The sequence below is a fragment of the Corvus hawaiiensis genome, chromosome 14 (assembly GCF_020740725.1).
Source record: "Corvus hawaiiensis isolate bCorHaw1 chromosome 14, bCorHaw1.pri.cur, whole genome shotgun sequence".
NCBI classification, from domain to species: Eukaryota; Metazoa; Chordata; class Aves; order Passeriformes; family Corvidae; genus Corvus; species Corvus hawaiiensis.
Window position 1 is genome coordinate 21,713,334 of NC_063226.1, and position 25,691 is coordinate 21,739,024.

Here is a 25,691-nt window from a genome sequence, read left to right on the forward strand (position 1 = left end):
GTGCCAACCTTCTCCTGGAGGCCACCAGCCCTCGGCTGATTTTCCCAGCAGAGACTGGTGAGGGATTTTAGGATCTGTGGGAAGGTGAGGATCTGGTACAGGTCCCTTACATGGCTAGAGTTGGGAAATAAATCTGCTTTGGCTCTCAGACTGACCAGGAATTACCTCAAAGGCAAACAGTCCCTTGTGACCAAAATTACTCATGTTCTACAACAGGAGAGCTGTGAATCTAAAGCTGCTGCTGGGGGGGACACAGAAATGGTTCTTAGCTTTGTGAGACCTTAAAGCCACCTTGCTTTAGCCCCATGGCTTTGGCATCCTGTGGCTGCAGAGCACCCGGCCTTGCTGGGCTGAGCTCTTTACTGCCTCTAAACCAATTTGAGGAGGGTGAGCTAATGTATTTTAATGATGATACAAAATGCCAGGAAACCTCCTGGATCAGCAAAATGTTGTGCACTTGGAAAGGTGAAGAAATAGAGGAAGGACAGTCTGGCTGATATCCACTGACAGTGATGGAGTTACACTGCAAGGAATGGAATCCACAGTCTGTCTTCTCCAAAAGGGAAAAGGGCAGACTCCCCTGGCCAGATCACTGCCAAACTCCATTTAGTTCTTTCCCAAAACTCCTGAAAAATGTCTGTCCTTGCCTGAAACACCCCCATGCACACCCTGCCCCTTCCCTCAGCAGAGCAGCTCTTCCCATAGTTGTACGTGTGGCCCCGTGGATCTGGGCTACTGGCATCAACATCTGGGCTACTGGCATCAACATCTGGGCTGGATGAATGCCAAAAGCTCCTGGCTGGTTCTATCTGCACAAGCAGCTGAAGGTTTCGTATTTCTCTCATTTATCCAATGGCCTGAACATCAAACCTGTGGATGTCAAGGACATGCACCATCGCCGTGTGTGGGACATGCAGATAAAACCTCTGTGCTCTGGTAACTCCAGAATGCATTTCCTTGTGGAACTGTGAGACAGCACTTTGCCATAGCTTGAGGTGCCCCAAGAAAGACTTTTCCATTTTTTTTTTGGACATATCAAAATGTTCTGGAACACAGAAAGTGGGGGCTGGGAGGGGAAGATTCACCTAATCTGCACATCTTCAAATCCTGAGAAAGAGCAATTCTGGGAGAAGTCTGGCAGGCAGGTATTTTTCTGTTCTGCTCTGAAGTGGTTTGTTCCCTCATCAGAACTTGGGGCCATCGTGCAAAATTGTCTCTTGAGGGATATTTTTTTTTTAATATGCAAAGCCATAACTCCACTGCAATTCACCAGAAAGAAATGAGCACAGCTCTTTTCCAAGGCAATTTTGGGCTGCGTGGCGAGCGGAATTCAAAGCACAAAGGGAAGAATCGATGGATAAGGAACGATTTCCAGGCACAGCAGCCAACTCCACCCCATGGGCAGAGCTGGAGCTCCTTCTGCTGGTTCGTGCTTCCTTCTGCAGCGCGGCTGCAGCTGCACAGAGGATCGCATCGCTCACAGGGCGGGGCTGGGAGAGCTGCTCACGAGGAGAACAAGAAAATTCCCAGATTCATAATTTGGCTAGACAAAACTGGTGAGAGATGCTGCGCTGTCACTTGAAATCATGTCTTTTTATAGCACCAGGCAACGTCACTTGGAGCCTTTTGGATTTCTCAGCTCAGAAGGAAACAATTAAAAAAGATTTGAAACTGTCTCATTTTCCCCTTCTAGGCTGGGATTTTATTTTTTGGGGGTTTTTGGTTGTTTTTTTTTTTTTTTTCCCAAAGTGTCTCTTCTCTTTGAGGTGACAACACGATTTCAGCAGCACGTGAAGGTTTGGGAGCATGCTGGTAACTCACAGGCAATCCACAGGGACACGTGCAGACGGATCATCCAGCAGGACACTGCCCCTCCCCGGGCTCACACGACACAGACACGGAGAACACGCACATCTCCTCCACATAACCATGGAAACTTGCCTTACAAGCTGTTTACTCCATCCTCCACCTAGGAGATTTTAGCTTATCCTTTGATCAGGAGCTACTTCCCAGGTTTTTTCCCCCCACGCTGCTGTCCAGGGTTCACGCTGCTCATTAGCCAGAGCTGGGGAGGGGACAATGACATCGCCAGCGCTGCTGGCAGTTCTGCCCTGGCCGAGGAAAGGGAGCAGTGCTGCCTAAGGAACCTTCCAGCTCCCTCAGAGCTCAATAGCAGCTCAGCCGACTTGCATCTTTTAGAAAATGCTCAAAACCCCCACAAATTCAGTTTCCTCCTGAATACCGTAACCCCCACACGTGGGGAAGCCAGGGACACGCCTCCAGAGCACTAATTGTTGTATGGTTAATTACTCCTGTCATGGCAACAAGTTTAAGGTAAGGAAATGAGCAGAACTGGCTGGGTGGGTCCAGCCCTTTGCCCTCTTCAGCACATTTCAACAGAGGATCTCAAAGCACCACCCCACGACTCCCTGGCTCATGTGTAGGGTTGGCAAAGGACAATGTGTCCGGAGTTGGTTGTCCCCGAGGTGAGGATGGAGCTGAGAACAGGAACCCTCTGCCTCCCAAGGCAGGCCTGACCAGCTGGATTTCCTCGCTTTACACCTCCCTGCTGAATCACCCAGCTCTCACTTTGCCATATTTGCCCAGCTCCAGAGGAATTTCAGTGGTGCCTCAGCCATGGCTCTTTACACACCAAGGGATTTCACTGGTACCAGTGAGGAGAACATGCCTGAGCTCCCTTTTCTAACCACGAGCCTCCCTTCTCTGTTTAGGAGGGAGAGGGCCGGCTGCAGCTTGAGAAATGCAGGAGGAAACAATCATCTCATGTCCTGATGTTCCCCAGACAACCACAACATCTACCTACACACACTGAGCTAACCCGAGCCTCTGGAGTCTATTTATCAAGTCTGCTACCGCAGCCTGATGTCATTAGACCAGACATTAAGATAATGATTCCTCGTGTGATAAGAAAAGCTAATCGAGGCAAGATGGAATAAATGATACTGGGGCTTTATCCATCAGAGCCAGGTGAAAACTAACTCCTGCCATCCTGTGCTTGTAGAGCCTCCCTCTCCTCCAGCATCCTGCAGGCTGAGCACAGATCACTCCGTGGGTTTCACTGATGGGAAGGGACCAGTTCAGCCCTGGAATGAAGTCTGACCTAAACCCCCTCACCAAACTCAAGGTGTAGGAGTATCTGGGCTCACAAACTTATTTCAGTGGGAATCTCAACACATCATCGATGTCAACACCCTGGCTCTTCCCACGAGGGGCATTAACATCTCACCAAAAAACTGCCCTGGGGGATTTGCTCAGCAAATCTCACCACTACCATCCTCAGAGGTAAGAATTTATTCCTGCTTTGCCTTAGCACGTAGATCTGACTGGTTCCTGGAGGATCCTGAGGACTCCAGCTGGATTCCTGATGCCATCAGTGCGATGGTGCTCGTGGACCCACAGCACGAAGCGCTGGTAAGGGTCTGGATTTTACAAGAAATGGGGTAAACTCTGTGCTTGCCCTGAATCTGTGGGGAAATACCACGGACAACACGATCAGCTCCATCCTTCCACCTCCTGCGCTGTGAAAAAAAGGGAAGTGACCCTGATTATCCGAAAATGCAAATGCCCCTCTTTGTTTTGAAGCAGTTGGGCTGTGGTTGCTCAGGCTCCTGCAATCCCCCGAGGCTGTGCCTACACGTGTGAATAGCTGGGGAAACACGGCAGGGCCACGTCAATCTTGTCAGCAAAGAAGATGCAATAAAAGAGGATTAAACAGCCGGGAGAACCACGGGAGGGACCGAGCACCCCTGGTCAGCCCTGTCCTGCCCAGCTCTGCCGGGCTGAGGTGCTGGGAGAGCCTCAAGTGCAGAAGTGGGGGAAGCCAGAGAAGCTGTTGCATGTCTGGGTCAGGGTTTTTATGACATAGTTGGCTGTGAGCTCAAGTGATCAGAAAGGAATAAATTAACAGGAAAATCCAGTGATTCAGAGGGTGTTTGGTGACAGGCCAAGGCAGCTCGTGCTGGCTGATGATTTAACCCCTGCTGGGTTTGCACGGCTGAGTGTTCACGGGCAGGTTTAGTGATCGCATCTTCCTCAGGTGATGCCGGCTGAATCTCTGCTTCCCTCATCCTAAAAACTTGGCAGGGCTCAGGCATCTCCTGGGGGCAAGCTTGCACAGGGCACGGAGAGGAGCCACATACAGTGTGGGAGTCTCCTGGGGTGGGGAACACCCCCAGCTCACACTAAGATCCCTTCTTTAAATGTGAACAGACATTTCCCTTTCCAAAAGTAGGAAATGGTGCTGCAAGAATGGAGTCTCCTTCCTGGAAGGACCTCTAATTCCCTGGCACCACTGGCTGGCAGCTGCTAGGAATATGAACAAATATCCCTTCTGTGGACAGGCTGTCCTGCAAGGGGCCAGATATGGACAGAGCTGGGGATGAGAGAGGTAACTGAGTGTTCCTTCAGGCTGCAAACACCAATCCTTGCAGGGGGGATCACGAGTGGCCAGGGAACAGAGGCCCCTCATGCAGAGAGGCACGCCACGAGCCTTCTGTTTTCAAATGCTTAGAAATGGAAAAATGACCCTGGATTAACCTTTGTCTACGTTAAGGATGGACTGGAGATCCACAAGGGATCTGTTTTCAAGGCAACTTTAGAGCAGTTTCCACGCCTTTAGTCAGTGACCAGCACGGTCAGAAGAGGCCAGTGCCACCCTCGCGCTGCCCTGTCCCGCCGTGGGACCCGGGCTCTGCACAGAACCTGCTCTCCTGCCTGCAAAGGGCTGCAGGGAAAGGTTTCTGTTGTTTTTCTAAGTCAAGACAAACAAATTTCTCTTGTTATTTCACTCCTCCTAGGAGACACCAGACTGAATTCCATTCCCAGTTCCCACACGGACACTGGAGGAAGCCAAAGGGCAGCGGCCAAGAGGCAAAATCTTGACCAACCCATGCAAAGGGCAACCAGCAGCAAGCAGCCCTTTTCCCTCTGTCAGTGGGGCCCAGAGCCAGCACTGCTGGATGTCTAATGGACTTAAAGAAGGCCAAAAATTGGTTTAGTGCTGTCTTAAGGCACCTGGTCCACTATCATTACGTTTTGCCCAATCCAAAAAAGGAGTGCAAATCCTGGGACACTGGACATCATTAACTGGGTGTGGCAGGGAGCCTGGCCCTGCACACATTGCTGAGAGCCAGGAGGGGGCTGCTGCCCCACACGGGACCCTCAGCTGGGGAGCAAGCACTCCTCAGAACACTCAGAGCGTGGTCTCACTTAATCACCTGGATAAAGGTCCTGCTAGTTTAAAAAGCAGAGTTTTAAGGTTTCCTCTGCTGCTCTCAGCTGCTCTCTCCCTCTCCTGCTGCAGCCAGCAGAGGTTTAAATGCCTCCTTTTCAAACACATGCCAGCCACCTCCAGAGCAATACTTCTGGGAGGTGTGGTACAACAGTGCATGAAATAAGCAGCACTTTATACTATTTGAAAAATGTTTTTCTGCTTCACCTCTAACAAAGTTGATTGCATTTTCCATTTCACCTCCTTCACGGCTTTTCTCTCTTCCTTAAGTGTTCTGTGACAGGGGAATTACCATGGCTTCCCATTTAAGAGGTGGAGGGAACAAGTGAGATAATCTAGGAACAAGTCTGTAATAGGCATTCTGTGACATGGGAGCCGGGCTGGCAGCACCTTGAGCAGCTGAGCTGTCAAGGCCTGCTGCAGCCACTGAGACCATCCTGCAAAGCCTGCATTTAAATAAATAAATACTCCTATCGAATACAGTGACCTGGTCCTCCTTCTGAAGGGCTTCCCTGCTTTTCAGGTATAACTGATGCTTCAAAAGCAGCTCCAAGCCCTTTCCAGCGCTCCTCTGGTGCTGTGGGAGGGCAGAGGCAGCAGCAGCCGCTGGCACGGGCACACCTGCAGCCCCAAGTGTCTGCCAAGGTCTTGGCAAAATGAAATGTTGTCAATATCTGTAAAATGCATACGGCAAGATTAAAAAAATCAGTCACTAAAAGCCAGCTCTCAGGAGTTTCCTCCTACCTCCCTCTTCTGAGCAGCGCCAGTAGCTCCCTGCTCCGGCAGCCTCGCACCTCTCGTTGGGTCTTGGGCACAAGACAAACCACAGAGTAACAAAACTAAGAGTTTTCAGTGTCAATACTTAATTTAATCAACCTGAGACTGGGCTATGGTCACCACAGCATACGGCAAAGCACACAGAGCTACCGTTTTCATGACCCTATTTGTTGTTTCTCAGATTTCACGTCCTAAAACCAACCAGGCTGTGCTTAACTCGGTGCTGGGGGGTGACTGAACTTCTGTCTGGCTCGAGGACTTAATCCCGTAAAAAGAACTGCCAGTGCCACAGCCTAAGCTCATTCTTCACCAAAGAAATGCTGACTGCTGTTTTAGGAGCTAATGAATTTCATAGTCCAAGAAGCCCAAGATAACAACCCCTCCTTTTTCATCTCAGAGAGAAAGAGAGAGAAAGACAAAGAGAGCAGACAGAGAGCAATTGCTGTGTAAGACATAAGTCCTGTCAGGCAGATTGTATTTGTCAGGATGCAAGTCCAGTGATTTACGTGGGGATACTGGCAGGCATGCTCAGGCACCTCTGAACCGTGTCACTCACTGGCTGAACAGTACAATTATTAATTAATACCTATATTAATTAATAATAGAATTAACGGAACAGCTAGCAATAATTTAAGCTGGCTTTGTCACGGCAGTCATGCAAGTCAGGCTCTCTCATTGTGCAGTCGCCACAAGCCCTGTGGATGCTCCCGTGCTGAGGGACAGACATGCAGGTGCTGAGGGGCTGTGGCAGGGGCACAGGGACAGTGTGAGACACCTGGGCCTGCTTTGGGTGTGCACACTCTGAGCTTAGGACATCTGGCCAGGAGAGTTTTTAGAGAACATCTTAGGAGACAACGGAAGAAGTCAGTAGAGAGGAGAAGACTGATGACAATGGAGAGACACAGCAAACCAAGGAGTTCACAGCTGGCCTGGCAAACCACTCCTGGACCAGCAAAGCCAGTAGACAACACACAGGTGAGGCAGAAAGCAAAGAGCTCCTTCAACTTCTGCAAAACCCCCCCCCAAAACACCTGCACAGAGCGGGGACCAACCTGCCTGCACCTGACCTGAGCCAAGCCTTGAGGAGCTCTCTCAAAACCCACTTGTAGGCCTACTTGTGCTATGGAACTTTGGTAACAAATCAGTACATCCATGACTGTGTGAAGCTTTGGAGAACTTGAGAAATGACCTCTCTGACCTTCCCTCTGTGTTGAGTATTTCCAAACCTGTAGCTGCAAGAGTTATTGCGAGAGAGAATTACCGCTGGTTTGGCCGGTGGAGACTCTGCCTAACACCAGGCATGGCATTGATCAGCTGGCTGCAGCCTGCCTGGCCAGGGAAATGAATCTGACATTCCAGAGGTACAACGTCTTGACTAAAATACTTTATTTCCTAGAGTTGATGCTACTGTGCTGTCTTTAAAAAATTACAGGCAGCCCCAGGAAACAAGAGTGTCCCTTTCCAGCAGCAGGAAAGGGGTACTCCCTCCCCAGTTCCAGCATTTTAGCAATTTTTTTTTTTTTTTTTTTTTTTTTTTTTTTTTTTTTTTTTCCTCTAATGGGAGACTTTGGGAATTAGCAGAACCTCTACACACCTCCGCACTCACTCCCATTTCAGCCTGAGATAAACAACTGAGATAGATAGATTTCTGCCCCCAGGGACAGCTTCTGGACATCAGACTGGAGACACGAGATCAAATTCATCTCTGGTGCAGTTCCACTGGCTTTCAACCACCTTCGACCAGAGATTAATTTGGCCCACAGATACATTAAGAAAGGATACAAAGCACAAACGGTATTTGATATAAAAAGAGAAGGGAGGGGGAAGTTGAGGGGACGCTGGATCCTAACCCAGCAGGATTCAGCCCAGCCCGCTCCACCCTCACATCACCAGGCACAGAGCGTGTTGCCGGTTACCTTTTTGCTTACTGACTTTCTTTACTGTCATTGCCGCTTGCCGCTTTTGATTCTCAGAAATTTCAAAGCCTGGAAAAGGGAACACGGCAAACACAATTCAGAAGGTTGCTCACAAAGCCTCGTTTCCCTTTGGGGAGGGGGATGCTCTGCTCTGTTTGCAAACACAGAATGCTCTGGGGGTGTGTGGGCAGGGATTCTACCGGAAAGCAACTCCTCCTTGGCTTCTTTCTAATCTCACTTGTGCAGAGGCTGGATGAAAAGTAAGATTAGACCCATTTTTATTTATGCAGCGTCATAAATATGCCCAGGGCTTTAGAGCTGAGCAGCAAACTGAGCCTGGACTGACGCTGGTCACAGTCAATTTGAGGGCTGGTGCAAGGGAAGGGCTGACACTGACTTTGCTGCCTCCCCTCTGCATGAGACATCCTTAACCTGAGCAGGAAGATGCAGCCAGGAGACCCTGAGGGCAGATGGCCAAACACTTCCCTCTCCCACACACCCACGGAGGTCCAGGCTTGAAGCTATGGGCAGAATTTGTTTATTGAGGGCCAAAAAAAACCAGTAACTGAGCTGGAAAGAGACCTATTTGTGACCAGCAGAGCAACCAGGGCCATTTCACCAGGGTTGAACTGTAATTCTACCACAAAGAAAATGTGGGCTCCTCCACCCATTGGGGCTAAATTAAACACTACCAACAACCTCCTTTCAGATTCATTTCCACATTCCTCACCTATCTTTTCATCTTCTTTTACCATCTTCCTTTCTTCTCTGAAAGCTCTAAGCCATCGTAACTTCTCCTCCAGTTTCTTGGCAAAGAATAAGTGCATTTCCTCAGTCTCCTTGTTATGCAGTTTGAAGGCATTCTTCATGCTGACATTGAAGTCATCATCTCTCCCATCTTCTATATCCACCACTTCATATTTATCCATGTCTATGCGTCCTTTGTAATACAGGATATCCCTTCGGATCAGATCCTACAGAGGGAAAAGGAGACAGGGTTCATGGTGAGACCTTATGGAGCCTGAGCTCAGCAGGGAATTCCTGGGAGAGCTGAGGAAAAGAAAGAAGGGATGGTGAAACCTGGTCAGATCCTTCAATTCCTGGGAGAGCTGAGGGGAACAAAGAAGGGATGGTGAAACCTGGTCAGATCCTTCAATTCCTGGGAGAGCTGAGGGGAACAAAGAAGTGATGGTGAAACCTGGTCAGATCCTTCCAGCCCTGCCTGCTGTGAACACCTCTCCTGCTGGCCAAACAGGGCAGACCATGGGCAGAGAGGAACGAAACACACACCCTTGAGCTGCAAAATTCAGTTTGTAGGCACGAAGAAATGTCTCGGAGCAGGTGACGTGTTCCAGCATTTCCACATGGGAGGTTCTGCTCCACAGGGTGAGAACTGCAAGGCACAGGCTGCTGGCCTGAGGGATCCCTGTGAGGCTGAGCAGGCTGGGCACCAGCCCCAGTCTGGAGCCACCACTGGTGTGGCAGCACAGAATGCCCAGTGCAGCTCTGTTTTCCACACACATTCCCACACCCAGGAGGGACTGGTCTCTGCCCCTTGTCCCACTCACACACAGCTCACTGGTGAGAAACCACCCTGATTCTCAGCTCAAAGCACCCCTGACCTACCTCTGTCTCATTCCACCCGGGATTTAACCTCTTGATCCAGCTTGTTTTTCTTTTTCTCTCCTTGATATTTATAACCTTTTCAACCAAACCTGTTCATGCTCATCTCCCTTCTCAGCTGGTTATTCCCTGTTGTTCAGCAACAGCTCATTTCTCTGCGTTGGGAAGGGAAAAGTAAATTCCCCACTGGCCCCACATCTCTGTGCCTGTTATCTCAGGTAACACAAGATGATCATCAGAAAACAATTTTAATTCTCTAGTCATGGCCACACAAAGTGATTCAATAGATCAAAAACCAAATTCAGCAACACACAACCAAGATTTCCTTCCTCTAACCACTCTCAAAAGCAGTATTTAGGTATATTAAATCAATTTAATCTAAATACCTTTGGATTTTTCAGAGTGCCCTAAAGATAAATGCTATGTCACAGGATTCATTTAAGAGGAAAAATGAAGGCAAGGTACAGCACTTATTTATTGAAATAATATTTAGCAGTGAGGCTTTTTCAAGATAAGCAGTAGGTATTATTTTAAACAAATTAATCTTGGAAAATAAACTCTACATCATAATGATTTAGCAAACTTGCTCATGGATCTGCCACACAGTATGAACTAGCACAAGACTGGCCAGAAGCTCACAGGCTTTAAATCCTGACTCCTTCATCTAGAATGCTCTGGGTGGGTGGGGGAAACTCCATTAGCAAATACCTCATACAAAAACCTTCCTCTGGTGTAGGCTTGAAATAGTGATGCTGTCCAAAACACAAGAAAAAGGTATTTCAGGCTGAATAGGCAACAGAAAATCTTTTCAGTTTCGTCCTAACTTAGGAAATTGCTTCTTTCCCTCGGTGCTGTGGAAAGGCTGCAAGAGCCACGCGGAGCCTGATCAATCAGCTCGATACCACACACGGTGTTTAATGGGAGTCTGGGGCTTGTTCTCAGAGAGAACATTTATCTCCACCACGTTCTCAAAAAAATCTGATACCGAATCTCACAGGGACGAAGATGTGCTCCTTAAATCAGCTGCACAGCAGCCATTCCCCGTCCCACTGCTGCTGAGAACTTCCAGAACCAACCCCATCAGACCATGGGCCCGTGAGGATGGATCCAATGGACTTTTCCAGGCAATTTTCATGATTGTGGAGTGATTTGTTCATAAAGGTACTACAAGAATCAATAATCACAAGCTCTGAAAATCCCAGGCTCTGTGCACTGCCTCTTTCCTCACACACACTAAATACATTTTCCCCCTCTTATCTCTCCGATTTTGATTCAGAAAACACTATGAGCTATTTTTAATAGCGACTGCCAAGTGAATGCCTTACCAGCCTTGTGCTTCCAGAGGACAATCCATGGGTTTGGACGTGCCTGACTGAGCTGCTCCACACATTTGCCCTCCTGGGATGCAGCAGAAGCTGCCGCTGTCTCCGGCCAGGCTCTGAGGGTCCTGAGCTGCTGAGTATTGGATGTGAAGATAAAGGCATTGCCCAGGAGTGACTGAAGGAGCAGCGAGGACATAATGGAATCCTGCAAGTGCCTCTGGAGATCAAACAGCCCCACAGGTTACTGCTGGTGAAATGCAGGAGTGAGGAAGCAGCAGCTCAGCTGCAGAGGAGGAAACGTTGCAGTTTGGCCTTGAGCTGAGCAAGGGAAAGACAACAGCACAAAGCTCCTGTCTGCCACTTCACTGCCATCTGGAGAAGGAAATTCCACAATGGCTCTAGAAGAAATGCATCATCTTTTCTCCCAATGCTTTCCTTCAAAGGAAGGACCACTGTTGGCCACGAACTCTACACTGGTACCCTGAATTTCTAAGAGACCCTTTATTCCCCACAGAGTGGCAGAGCACACAAACACCTCATGGGTAGCACATGCCTGGACATGGAGGACTTCGTCCACACCTGGTTCCAGAAAGTTCAGTCCACAGAGCAGATTAACAACTGTAACTGGATAATTTTACTTCTAATGGGCTCAGCATTTCCTATTATCATTCTCTGTTCTTCTTGCCAACACGCAGTGAATGGATATTATTTCCCAACTGACTCAATTTTAACACCCATAATATGGGAAGCATAATAATTATTTGATCCGTGGATATTTTATACAGCTTTTAAAGAATAACAGACACCACTTAGCTCCTTAGCGAAGCATGGCCCTCTTCAAATGCCTGGAACTGTAATTGAGCTCAATAAAATGCAGGTATTCATCTGGCCTACAGGAGAGACAGCAAACAAGGCCAAACCCTTGTTTTAAGGAGCTTTTTATGCACGTGGACAAGAGGATAGAAATTGAGAGAGCACACAGAAGAGATGCTGCTTGTGTGCTCTCTGCCAGGTGCAGCAGCAGTGCTCAGACATGAACCTGTTGATCCTCGCTTTGTCCAGCACAGTTCTAGCTTTTCTCCCAGTGGAGTCAAAGCAAACATGAGATAAAGGAAAGCAGCTGTGAGGCTGAGGAGGCAAATGGCTTGTTCCACCAGCCTGGTGTAAGTACAGCATGGCAGGAGGACAAAGCAGATCCGTGCACAAAAATGGAGATCTGTCTGCTACGGAAGCAGCCACGCTGCTGAGAGGAGCTCTGGCTTTGTGGGGGACAGGAATGGCAGCTGCTGCTCCTGCTCCTGGTTATCCCAGGGATAAATGAGAGAATTAGGAAGAAATTATCAACCTCTAGGATACAGCTTTGTTCACATGCTGGCTCAGTTCATGTGGAACTGTTTATTATCCTGCCCGTGGCTCAGCCAGGGTGACCATCGGCTGCTTTGCACTGGCCAGTTCTGAATGTCACACGAGATTATTTCTTGTAGTTAAATCAGGCAAGAGCAAGAAAATATAAAAATAAAAACCCAAAAAAAGTATCTCAAAACCTTATCAGTGGGGAAAGGCCAAAGAAATGGAGCTGCTTAATCTAGAAAGGCCATGACTAAAAAGGAATGTGCTGTTGGTATTCCAGTATGTGAAAGCTGCTCCTCTTCTAAGGAGGCTGGTGACCAATTATTCCCCATTTTGATTGTGCCTTGGCTTAATTTACCACAAAGGGGAACAGGATTAGAATCTTGGGGAAAAAATGTTTCTATCTAGAAGAGTAGTTAAACCCTAGAACAGACAAAACAGGGAAGTCTTGGGACGGCATTCCTGGGGGATTTTCAAAAGAAGGTTAGACAAACATCCATCAGAGATGATCCGAGTATGCTTAATCCTGCAAAGGGAATAGCTGATCTCCTGGGGTCCTTCCCAGCGCTGCAGCTGGGTGGTGTCTAAGGGGAGGTGACAGATGGAGCAGGGATGGGAGCAGGTAGGATGAGCAGGGACCTGGGGCGGTGTGGGAGCGGGACGGCAGCGGAGCAGCAGCGGCACAGACCTGCAGCCTCTGCACAGCATCCAGCCTGCCTTGCCTGGCTCTAAAGGAAATTGATGCATCTGGGTCATTTGCACTTATTTGTCTAAATATGATCTTTTTTTACCCTACAGCTTCTATGATTTCCTTTTCTTCCCCTCGCTGAGGTTAATTAAGCTCTTCCGAATAATGCTCTGCAGTCTGTTCACGTAATCTGTACTAAGGATTCACAAGGAAAAGATGAAGCCTAAAAAAGGGGTTTGATGGGAGCACAAAGCCAAGTTCTGACACGTTACATAAGCCCCCCACACAGCTCTGCTCCCCGGGTGCTGTGCTGGGGTTTGCAGCCACGCTCGGGGCTGGCCCTGCCTTGGGACCTGCCTGGGCCACCCCCTCTGCTCCCACCCCCCATCACTGTCCCTTCTTGGAAGGGGGAAGGTGACTTTATGTAACTGCACTTGGAAGGAAAAAAGTCTTTGTGACCATCATAAGGAAAGCAAGGCTGAGCTTTATGGGAAAACCTGGAAGCTGGGATGGGCTCCCTGTCACAACGAATTGTGCTCCTGCTGTAGTGGACACAGACACCTGCAGGAAGGAGTGCACCTGGAAATCACTCTGTTCAGCGGCTCTCTGACTCCTCCTGGTCTTCAGGACTGCTTCTCCTGCTCTCTAGTTTTAATCTCTAACTTCTTTTCTGCCCCAGTATTCTAGACCACAGCTCCTTGTGACTGGCACTGCCTGTGGGACAGGAAAAGGGTCAAGCCCTCCCAAGACAATTCAGGGGAAAAAGAACAATCCCAAGGAGGGCAATGTGCAGTCACCAGTGCAAAATGGCATCACAACCAAAGGCCATTCGAGAGTTTCAGCAGCACAGAGCACTCGAGGAGGAAATGAACACCTGAGAGGACCTGGCCTGGTCCCAGACCTTCACTCCACTGTGTGCAGCATTCCAGGAGTTTCATATTCCTCCTGTTAACTCCTGAGTGGGTGGCGTGCAGGGGTGGATGGGGAGGCCTTAAGCAAGAGTTTAGATTTAGGATGGTGCCTTTTTCAGGGCTGTGGTTTACTCTGTGCTAGGTCACACTCGACTTCTCATGCGTAAAACAAATCATCCGTGAAACACAAATGGAGGAAGAGCCATTTCCAGCCGTGAGTCATTAGATCCCTCTTTGGAGCTGACAGGACAGGAGATGCCAACCACAGAATAATCCATTACAAGTTCCTCACTGCATATGTAGGTTATTGGTGCTCCCGTTTATCAAACCCTGCACATTCCAATGGCAAAGGAGTTTCAAAATGACTCAGGGAGGAATTATGTGCTCCAAGGACGTGGATGCAGCCAGGCCCTGTGAGTGCAGCTCCTGGGGCTCCAGGTGAGATTTGTCCCTCAGCCCTTCCCCACCTCTACCGTAGGATAATGACATTTGTTTATCGTGCAGATCAAGGGGGAGCTGTCAGTAATCAGTGAGAGATGCACTGGAGGGCTCTGGTGGTGGATCTCTAACAGCTCAAAGCTGTGTGGGAACAGCTCAGCACTGGGAGCCTTGGGATCAGAGCTGGCAGAGCCGAGGGAGGCAGAGGAGGCCTGTGGGCAGTAAGGACAGCACAGCCCCTCCAGCCCTGAGAGGCACAGGGAGGAGGAGGAACAGGCAACAGGGGGCTCCTCCAATGGGGATCATCACTCCATCCCCACCAGCTTTACAGAACATCAGCAGTGCCCTTGAGCCACGAGGGACACCCCTGTCCTGGGGGCATCAGGAACAGCCGGGCCAGGGAGGGCATTGTCCTGCTCTGCCCTGGGCTGGGGCAGTTTTGGGCACAACAATGTAACACAGACTTTAAGCCATTGGAGAGCATCCAAAGGAGGCCACGAGGATGAGGAAGGTTCTGGAGGGGCTTTATGAGGAGGAGCTGAGGGCACTTGGTTTGTTCAGCTGGAGGAGACTGAGGGAAGACCTCGTTGAGGTCTTTGACATCCTCCTGAGGGGCAGCAGAGGGGCAGCTCTGATCTCGTCACTTGTGACAGGGACAGGACCCAGGGAACGGCTGGAGCTGTGCCAGGGCAGGGTTAGGTTGGATATCAGGAAAGGTTCTTCCCCCAGAGGGTGCTGGGCACTGCCCAGGCTCCCCAGGGAATGGGCACGGCCCCGAGGCTGCCAGAGCTCCAGGAGCGTTGGGACAGCGCTGCCAGGGATGCCCAGGGTGGGGCTGTTGGGGGCTCTGTGCAGGGATGAGAAGCAGCAATCCCTGAGAAGCAGATGAAGTGTTCCCCAGGTTCCGAGGCAGAGCAGCCGGCCAAGGATGAGGCTGGACACAGAGCCACCCACGGCAAGCCCTGCCCTCGGTGAGCAGCTGCCATGGGAACAGTTGGTGCTGGAATTAGGTGAAGACTAAGCCAGGGTTCACAATAACTGCACCCAAACACCAGCTCATGATTTGGGAAAGGCAGAGCTTTGGAAGAGGCTGAGTTGCCTCTCGCACTGAGGCGTGGGTGGGCCTCAGAGCCCTCTCTGTGATTTCCCACTGGCCTGGGCACTGACAACAGAGCAGAGGAGCAGAGTTTTCCAGTGTACTCCTGAAATTTGTCCTGATTTTCCTGCTTGCCTGCTCTCTCTCTTCCCTCTGCCCAGCCTGCCGTGAGCAATGAGAGCATGGCATGCTGCCACTCTGCCATGTCTTTGGGTATCTTTGCTCATAAGGGCTCCCAACGTTCTTCGACTTTTTAAAAACAGATTCCGAGCCTACATTTTTAAAGTCTAATTTACCCAAAGAAACCCTTTGACGGAAGCAGCCCAGCCTGCTTGCCATGAACACCAAGGGGACAGTTTTCTGTACCATTTATACATTTAATTTAACCCTGCTGTGGGCTGTGCTCAGGTGGGACACTGACAGTGACACACAGCGGAGCTCAGTGCAGCACCACTCTGGGCCTCTCCTCCGCCCAAATGAGACCCTAAAGCTCAATGAAGTGGGTTTTGTCCTAAATATTCTCGATATAACAAAATAAATCTAAGCCCTGCTAAGTGTTTGGATGCCAGAGCCTGTGAGCTTTGCTCTGAGCCCTGGGACACTCAGCTGGGACTGAGCTGGCATTCGGGAGCAGGGAAACGGGATCTGCTCAGCCCAGCCTGGAATGAGCTGAGGGCTGGATCCTATCAGGGACAGGGGGATGTAACACCACCTCCCCAAAACCCCCTCAGCCACTCGCTTCCCACCCCAAACTTGCCGGGAGCGTCCCCAGGGGAGCCGAGATGCCGGCGCTCTCAGTTTACGTAACTCCTCCTGCACAAGGACAGCTGTGCCGGGGAGGTCGGCAGATCCCTGCCAAATTATTCAGCACTGTCTGTCTCCCGAGCTTGGGAAGAGACGTTTGATTCATCCTCGCCAGCTCCGTGGAGCTGCAGAGTGGGATCCGAGAGGGGGAGGACGGGAGCTGCGAGCGTTTGTGGGGAAGTGCTATTTTCGTTCCGTGGGTTCGGTGGCACACCGGTGGCATTCTGGTGCCTTGTTCCACCCCGAGCCCAGCCCCTTTGGCTGCAGAGCAGCGAGCTGAGGGCCTTTCCAAAGGACTTGTAACAGGAGGAGATGGGAAACCCCTGTGCAGCCACGTCACTCCGCTCTGCTGGCCTCCCCAGCTGCTCACAGGGGCTTCAGATGGTGCTGATGAAAGGTCATGGCAGAGGAGGGGTTGGTTTTTTCGCTTGTGGGCCAAATTTACACCCACTGCAATTCCAGGAGCGGTAAGTGAGGCACAGAGTGCTTTGCAGAGCATCCTGCAAATCTGTATGGCCACAGGAGGCAAAACTTGATCCCTGCCCAGACAACCACACAGATGGTGAAGGACTCTAAATTCAGCCCTTTCTGGATTTTAGCACTCCTCCTGCTGGCTCCTCCAGACCCTCTGGATTCTGCTTTTCCCTCTGTGCTCCCCGCAGGCAGTAGAAGCACAGCAGGTCCTGGGTCAGCACGAATCCCCTGTGACACTGCTTAGGGCACACCACGGGCACCTGCACTGCCCTGCAAAGGCTCACTGAGCATTCCAGGCGGTGGCACCATCCACAGGAATTTCTTCCTCCCTTGAATACCCCTGTCTGAAAGCTGGAGTGCTGTTTCATAACTGGTTTTAATCTATACCCTGCTGAATGCTGGACTTGCCTTCTTTGGCTTTCTGCTGGCCAAGGGACTGATGAAACATCCAACTTCCCTTCCATGCTCCGTGATCCCACAGAAACCTCTTGCCTGCAGAAAGCACCAGCTGGGCTAGAGCCACAGGGCTCTGGGAGTGGGGCTGGGAAAACACTGGTCTCTAAAAACTTCATTTCACACTTTGTGACCAAGCCACTGTGTTCTCTTTGATCACCTCCATGCCCACCTCACAGACTCACGGAATGTCCTGAGTTGGAAGAGACCCACAAGGATCATCGGAGTCCAGCTCCTGGCTCTGCACTGGACAGCCCAGGAACCACCCCAGCTCCAGCAGCAGCAGCAGGCTCTGCCTGCCAGGGCAGCACCGAGTCCCTCCTGAGCTGCTGAAACCCAGCCTGAGCCACTTCCCCACCCTGCTGCAGGCTGGGCCCAGGCCTGACCCAAAACGCGGCACTTTGTGGAGATCTGTGTTACTGGGAGAAAAAGGGAAGAGCTGGGAGGTGCTGCTGAAGTCAAGCACTGTTCCTGGTGGGTCAAAAACCCACTTAAAGTAATAAGAACTGTCCCAGGACTGCTCTGTGTTTGCAAACAAGATTTTTGGCTGGTCTCACAGGCCCTCTTTAGCCTGTAATAAAAGCAGGGCCCTTGTTTTGGTGCAGAGATTACCTCGGTGTTTCCAACAGAACCTACATGGGAATGAGACCTTCTTCCACTGAAAGCACTCAGAAACGTCTTTTTTGTCTTCCCATTTGGAAACCTGGACTGCAGTGGAGTCTGACAGGATTGTTTTATTTACTCCATCTCCTGTAGCACGGCTATTTCTGGCTGGCTACTGCTATTAAACTGGTCTCATTTTGCTTCTCATCCAACCTGCTTTGCTCGGGCAGCTCAAGAGAACACAGCAATAGCAATAAACCACAAGCTGGAGCTCGCATTGCCTCCTGATTACAAGAGACACGTAAAAAGCACAAACGAAAACTAAATGTGCTTCATGTAGTCACTGATCTTTCTGCGCTGTCAGAAAACGCTAAACACGGGGCCCCACTAAGGACTGCTCAGCTATTGGTGAAAGAAAAGTGGAATTTAGAGCAGGAACTCTTGTTAACCCTTCCTACTTCACACTGTCATTCCCAGCCCCATGCCACAGCACCCTGGAGCCCGCCGGGGGAGTTCAAATTATTATCCAGAACAGAGAAAAGAAGATCCTCATCTGCTAAGAACCTCGAGCATCCCCAAAGTGATCATAATTAACGCTGTGTGTCACAGGCCTGGATGTTAAGTACCATGATTTGCAAATCTAAAGCATCTCTGTGTCAAAATCTCTCAACTTCAGGGTGATAAGGAAAGTGGACCCTGTGCCTTTAAGGCAACATCTTTGAGCGTTACCATCAGCCAGGATTGCCTTCATTTCTCAGTAATTACGGCCAGCATCCCAGAACAGGCTTTTTTCTCCTGATTATACGCATATGGCAAGGCACACTGAGGCACTGCTTGCTTCCTGCCCAGCCTATTCCCTTCTGCCTTCCCAAAAGGCAGCTCTGCGTTAGGGTATCCCACCAACTCTTTGGAAAAGGCACCACTTTGTCCTCGTGCAGTGTCCCAGCCTGCGGTTCAGGAAACATGGGCAGAAATTCATTGGGAGAGTTTGACATTAACCCAGCAGCTGAAAGTTACCCGGCTTTGCAAGGAAAACCTGGATTCTGAGCTCTCCCAGCGGCTCTGGATCAGGAACTGGAGCATCCACGCTGGTGTTTCAGCATTCAGTTTGTAGAACCCTGAAATGGTTGACAAGGCCATTTCATCTGATCAAACTCCTCACTTCCTAGCACCAGGAAATCGTTCAGTGTTGATGTCAGGAAGTGACCAGTGCTGTCTCTGGTGGCAAAATCTAAGCCAAAGAGATTTCTCTGCAAAGCTTGGAAACTATTTTTGAGAAAATTATCCCACACAAGTTTACAAGATGTTTGCCAGCAGGGAGAGGTGCCTGCCACGGTGTCAGCTTCTCCACCTGCTGCAGCCCTTGGAAACCTTAGTGCAGCTTTCCTTGTTGGGAGAAAGATTTCAGTACACCCACAGTGGTGGAAATAACATCTGCCAAGCATGTTCGAGTGCAGCCCTGGGTAATCACTCACTCATCTTCCCAAGCCAGGTCTCTGTCTGAAGACAAGGTGGCCATGGAAATGCATTCAGGAATTCCCAGTCTTGCAGATGTGCAAATCAGGCAACAACCAGGGGGTAATGACAGGAACAATCATCCTGAGAGTTATTCCCCCTCACAGAAATGCCATGGCCAGGTGTCCAACAAAAAAAGGTGCATTCCACACAGGCACCTCTCGTGCAGCATCTCCACACCCCCCAAAATGCAGAAAGGAGGAGGACAGTGTCACACTAACGCTGTCTGCACATCGATGGAACCTTGCAGGCCCCCAGCAGCCCGCTGTGGATTGCTGACCACCCTCCACTTGTGCTGATGACCATGGAAATCCCAGCCCTGATTTCCCCAGAGTTAAGGGAATGCTCAATACCTCTCTGGACCAGACCCAGTGCAAGCCAGACTGGATGCTGCCTTCTGAATTGGAAATCCAGGGTCATGATCAAAGAGGAGGAGGTCAGGATTAAACAGGAAACCAGCTGTGCACCTCCAGCCTCCTTCCAGCTCTCACTGCTGCTCTGAGGCTGCTTCTGTGCAGGGCCGGGCAAGGAGGGAAAGGCACAGCAACGAGGAGGGGAAAAACAAGCACAGGCATTCCAGAAGGCAGAATTTCAGTCAACCATGACTCAGGAGATGAAAGTGCCACCCACTGCAGTGCCCAGGCCGAGGAGGGGGCAGTGATGCCGCGCTGAGTCAGGAGCCGCCCACGCCCCTCCTCCTCGGAGGGTGCCAGGCTCAGCCTGTCCTGAGCCCAAAAGCTGTGACAGGAACACAGCCCTGTGCTCTCCCACGGACCGCCCTGCACAGTTCTGTGCGGCTGCAGGGAGTGACAGCAAATCCTGAGCTGTCACACCCAGGACTGATGAGCTCTGTCCCTTCGTGTCACACAGGTGTGCTGGCAGTGAGCTGGGATCACCTCAGCGGGACACAGGGGCACAAGAGCTGCTGCTGGACACAGTTTCTCTGGATCACAGCTCACCTGCTGCTATCAACACCACAGCACACCAGCAGCAGCATCCTGCACTGCCCTCCCACCTTCTCCATGGGTTCCATGGCAGGGAGGGGCCCTGTGAAACCCAGCACGGCACAGACAGGAGGATGAGGCTTAAAAAGCCTCTCCCCAGGCGCCAGCACAGACACCCAGCACAGCCTGGCTGCTGCTCATCACCATCTCAATGCAGCAACTGGGCTGTCAGCCCCAGTGCCAGGTTTTGTAGTTCGTACAGGAATTGCAGGGCTATCTAATCCCAGATCATACACTGCAGCCAAATCCTGAAACGAGAAGGGAGGCAACGAGCCAAACCAGGGGCATATGAGATAAAGGCATGAAAAGAGCAAGTGGAGGCTGGATTTGCTAGGAGCACAAAAATCCCTCCATCACAGTGTGCTCCCCACCCCGAACGTGTGCACTGCCCTTCCTCAGGGCTCTCCACATCCTCTTCTGCACGTGCAGCCAACAGCCACCGTGCCCTAAAAACCACGTTGGACTGGCAAGCCTGCCCACAGCATGCCCTTAGCTGTGTCCTTACCTTCTTGCAGAGAACCATCTGGTGATCAAAGAGAAAGAAAACTCGCTGCTGGTTCCGTCCATAAGGCTGGTAAATCCAGGACATCTCTCCCGTGTAGATCAGCTCCGAGCTGCGGTCCAAGATATCGTCTCCCTGGAGGGCACAGGGAACGAGGCTGAGACAACTGCACTGGACAAGTCTGTCTTTGCAGGATGGGGAGAAGCTGCAATTCAGTAACATTCCAACCTTTCTGCAGCTGTCAAAGCCACCTTATCTGATTTCAGACCAGAAACTGGGATTAGGGGATAATTCTGAAGGAAGGGGAGTAAGGAGGAAGTGTGGACACCTGAAGCATGGTCACTATGGCTCACATTGTGATGGGGAAAGAGCTGCCCCAGACACTGTCCCCTCTCCCCACTCCCCTCTCCAGGTACCCCCAGACCCTTGGATCCTGCTGCAGGTGCTGGTGGCATCAGGAAAACAAAGCCCCTTCCTGCTGCCCACCCCAGAGACACCAAATTCCCTGCACGCCCTCCCTTTAAAGCAGCATCCCAAAGCAATTCCCCTCCTGAAATCTCCGGCCAGCTACGAAAGCCTGGGACACTCTGGGATATCGGTTCCCCGCCTCTGAGGCTGGCAGAACTCAGCCCTCTGGATTGCTGCCTCTCTTCCCACTCATCCAGGCACTGCCAGTCCCTTCTCTCACAGCTCGTTAGAGTTCCCCAGCTCCAAAATCCTGTCAGGACCACCCCGGCTTCCACGGCAGCCCCAGCCCCACCCCGGCTGGCCAGGCCTCCCTGCTGGCTGCCAGAGTGCCCTCACCCTTCCCTGCCTCCGGCTAACGCTTGTTTTCCTCTCCTGAGTTTTTTTTTAAGGATTCGTGAGCAGATGGTCTTGAAAACACAGCGCTCTCTCTCCCACTCTCTGAGAGAACAAATGCAGTCACCCTCCACTAATTGGAATGAGCTGGACTTTTTAAAAAGTTAATTAAAACCTATTTATTAAAAATGGGTGAATTCACCACCACCTGCCCTGTGGGCATCTCGGTGGAGCACCGTGGAAGGAGGCGGGATGGCTCCAGCTGAAAGGTAAGGAGCAGGATTCAGCAGCAGGATTCAGGAGCAAGTCAGAGAACAGCTTTTTTTTTTTTTTCTTTTTGGCTGTGAACTACTGCAGTTCTGGCTTTGACGCCAAGCTGGAACCGATTTCTGGGACGACAGAGTCCCAAAAATCCCAGCAAACAGCTTGTAAAGGTTCAGCCAGCCATGGGGGGCACGTAGCTAGACACACGCTTCTGGTGCTGCTCACGCCTGCAGGTGCCAAGGCAGCCGAGAGTCCCCCCCACTCCTGATTCCGTGGTGAGGATTTCAAACTGCTGCTCAGGTGAATGTGTAATTAACCTCTCAGCATTGATTGGGAGTGACTGCCTGTGTCCCCGGGCCCCGTGACAACAGCAGCTTCATTAAGTCACTGCATCACCAAGCTGCAGCACAGACTTCCAAACCGCCTTAGCCAGGGCTTTATCCACCTCCTCCCTGCCTCACTTCTGTGCCTGTGCTGTGCCAGGGGCTACTGAGGGTAACTCCCCAGGACCCAGAGGGAGATGGGATGGGCTGAGATCCCACAGTGCCTCAGCAGGGTCCCACTTCAGCCTGGCCAGAGCCCCGGGACCCGTGTGCTGCTGCCACAGCTCAGGGGGACACGAGCCCTAGAACCAGAAGCCTCTGAACAAAACATACCAGCTCCAGAATTTCCTGGCTAGCTTCTATGAAGAAGATTCCCACAAGCCTGTGGATGGGAGCTTTAGGAGAGGGGGCGAGCTTAGGAGAGGCTGGCTGCTAAAAATAGAAAGCCAGCTTTGTCTTTTACTCCTGTGGTAGCATCTGAAGCCTGAGGACACACAGAGGGCTCTGTAAACACTTCTACTTGATTAGCTGAATCCAAACTGTGTAGTCCCTGCAAGCAACATAACCCAAAAACATCCAGATCCAAAATGATGGGATTTGTATTGCATTTCTTATGTGGGGAAAACAATTTCTATATCCAGTCTATAGGCTAGAAATAGCTGATTTCCCACTTGGGGTGAGCAAATTGGGAAATATAGATTGCAAAGAGTTTGGGATGGGCACGTGGCTGGCCAAGAGCAGTGTGTCCGTGGTCCTGCCCTGCTCCTCCAGCCTGGGCTGCCAATTCCCACAGCCGAGCCTCGGGGCAGAACCTCTGAACCTCCAAAGGCTTTTCCTGTCCTGACACAGTTGTACCTCTCTGAACAGCACAGATTGTCTTCTCCTGGTCCCCACTGAGGGGATCAGGGGGCAGCTGCAGGGTGGGGGGCAAAGAGGGACACTGGCTCCCCCAGCACGCCTCGATCCGTGCTCCAGGCAGACTCCCCCAAATGTCTCTCCCAGTCCCACGCCTCCAAATCTGTACAAAACCAGGAAAAAATTTCCTTTTTCTTCTCCATTTCTTCCCAACTCCTACAGAGGCTGGATCATCTGTATCCTTCTGTAAGCTAAGAGAAACCCTACTGAAGAAGGAAAAGGCTGAACTTTCAGTTGCCCTGAACTGGCAGACGTTCAGCAGAGCACAGCAGCAGAGCGGCCAAGAGAAGCCCCGACGCCTTTTCCAACCCGAGTGTTGTCCTGTAAGTCTCTAACAAAACCCCTCAGCCCTCCCCAGCTGCATCCAAGCCCTTCAGTGCACATCCTGCTGCATCCAAAGGGCAGCCCAAGGCAAGCTGACTCCTCTCTTCTTCACGCTGTCCCAGTCCTTCGTGTGCAGTAATGGGAGCAGAAGGTCATCCACATCCGGGCTGGCTGTGAGCTCCCTCGAGCCCTGCAGTGACACACAGAGTCCCCAGGCCACTGCTGACTGTGACAGCACAGGGTCAGCTCTGCTGCTGCTGCTGCTGCTGCCTGGGAAAGATGCGGCTCCCCAGCTCCCCAGTTCTGCTGCAGTGACCACCACGCTCTGTAGTGGGCAGCTGGGAGGAGGTTTAGGAGTGTCATGAAATAAATGCTGTTGGGAGCACCAGGATATCAGGGAAGGGCTTGGCACTGAGAGCTGCTCTCCCTCCCAGGAGCTGGACACTTCCCCGGGCTCGGGAATGCTCACAGCCCACCGGAGCTGCTCCCCTGCACCGCAGCCCACCCTGACACAGCCCTCTGCTGTCCCTGCTGGGCACCAGGAGGGAATTTCGTGCCCTTTCCCAGCTCCCAGGGAGCCAGCAGGGCTCTCTTGTGCCTGACACCGCTGCTCTGCAATTAGAGACTGACAGGATGATTAGCACCCGGGGCTACACTGAGATCACAAAAAGGAACGCCATCGAAATGTTGTCCTCTTCAACAGGCTCAGTTTTGGTACCTTCTGTTGCTGGGGGGTGGAGGGGGGAAAGGAAGAAGAGAAGAAAGAAGGCTCCGATTCACCCCCTGCCATGGTTTTTTTCCCAGGAGGATTTCTCATCAGGCTGTCCTCACTTTGTTGGTCACAGGCAGCTTCCTTTCATGGCACTCTTGGATTCACGAACGCAGTATTAGGCTGAGGCCAGTGATTACAGATTACATAATTGAGGGCAGCAAGTCTTGATTTAAAAGACCCGTAAATAACAGGAATGAGAAGAAATTTAAAAGGACAGTGCTCATTATGTTTCTCAACATTATGTATTTCTCCCTTCATGGAAATTCAATACTCTTGGAAGCTACCATAGTGGCACCCCATGGGAATTTCTGGTAGAAATATCTAAATATCTATGCAAACCAAAGTAATCTGTTTAAATAACAAGTTCAAACCCATCGAGGCTGATGAGCAAGGCTCTGTCCTGTGCCAAACATCCCACTGTTGGATCAGGGACCTCCACAGATCTCTACCCAGGGAAAGGGAGCCACCATCACCTCCCTCCTGTGAGAAAAAACTGGGCTGAAAGGGACGAAAGTGTTGCTGGAGGGCTGGAGGGGGAGCCTGAGCTGCTGCAGTGACTGCTGCTTCATTTTGTTTTGATGTGGTTCAAGAGCTGTGTGAAAAGGCATAAAATTGAGCAATTCCAGGTGTGCTGAGGCACAGACCTGTTTTCCATCTCCACATCATCCATACAGGGCGCTCGGAGAGGCTGTGCTGGGTCGTGCCCGTGAAAACTGAGCCCGGACCCTGCCCAGGAGCAGAGCCCAGCGAGCTCAGCACAGAGGCACAGGTGGCACAGGGCTCCACGGGCTCACAGGATCCCTGTGGGGGCAGGAGAGAGGGAACAGGAGCAGAGGGGAAGGCAGGGATGCACCTCGGAGTGGTGTAAACACAGCCCTGCCCACGCTGGGGCTGGCAAGGACTTGGAAACAACGATGGCCTTTGTGGAAATCTCTTTCTAATCCTGCCCTCTCTGTGTGTGTGTGTGGGGCTACTCCCACCAACCTTTGAGGGCTGGAGCTCCCTCAGAGGGCAGGAGCAGTGAGGGGAGCGAGCAGCACAGGCTACCCAGGATGGGCTCTGGCTGCCCCCTTTGAAGCCTGCTCCAGTCCCTCCGTGTGCTGGTTTGCCTTGCTGCTTTTAAATGTCACTGGTTTGACCCGAGGGGGTTTCACTCCGAGCGAGGGGATGATGCTGAGCAGGGGATGATGGAGCTGGAACATCAGGGAACACTTCAGAACACGGACAGCTGCCAGGCTCTGCAAGGGCTCGGCAGGAGGTGGTGGAAGCCCCAAATCAGAGCCATTACCAGCTCAAAGGACTGGTGTGGGCAGCACCTCTCGGGCTCTGTTTATATGCTGGGAATTCAGGTTACAAAATAAAGAAGTGACTCACACATGGCAACAGACCAAGGCAGGCTTCTCGGTCAAGCCCACATTCCCACAAATTACACAGGAACACATCTCAGAGGGACTGGGATTAGTTCTGATTTGCAGCAGGCTGTGAGATCAGAACCTTCCCCTAAGATTCTGCTCAGACATTCCTTGTCTAAAGATGTCAAAGCTGCCAGTAATTCCCTGAGACTT

At 51.2% G+C, this 25,691-nt stretch overlaps 1 protein-coding gene across 14 annotated transcripts in view; it reads right to left on the bottom strand.

Annotated features, from left to right (window-relative positions):
- Nucleotides 1–25,691, bottom strand: part of ARHGEF9 (Cdc42 guanine nucleotide exchange factor 9) — a 201,460-nt gene that overhangs the window by 11,542 nt on the left and 164,227 nt on the right. For all 14 annotated transcript variants that reach the window (XR_007206783.1, XM_048318851.1, XM_048318849.1 and 11 more), the window contains 3 exons: nucleotides 20,731–20,862; nucleotides 8,675–8,918; nucleotides 7,945–8,013 (listed from right to left, as the gene is read on the bottom strand). Coding sequence is in view for 13 of the 14 variants with exons in the window: in XM_048318851.1 (XP_048174808.1) it covers nucleotides 7,945–8,013; nucleotides 8,675–8,918; nucleotides 20,731–20,862 (445 nt within the window). In the remaining variant the exon portion in view is untranslated. The remainder of the gene's footprint in view (nucleotides 1–7,944; nucleotides 8,014–8,674; nucleotides 8,919–20,730; nucleotides 20,863–25,691) is intronic.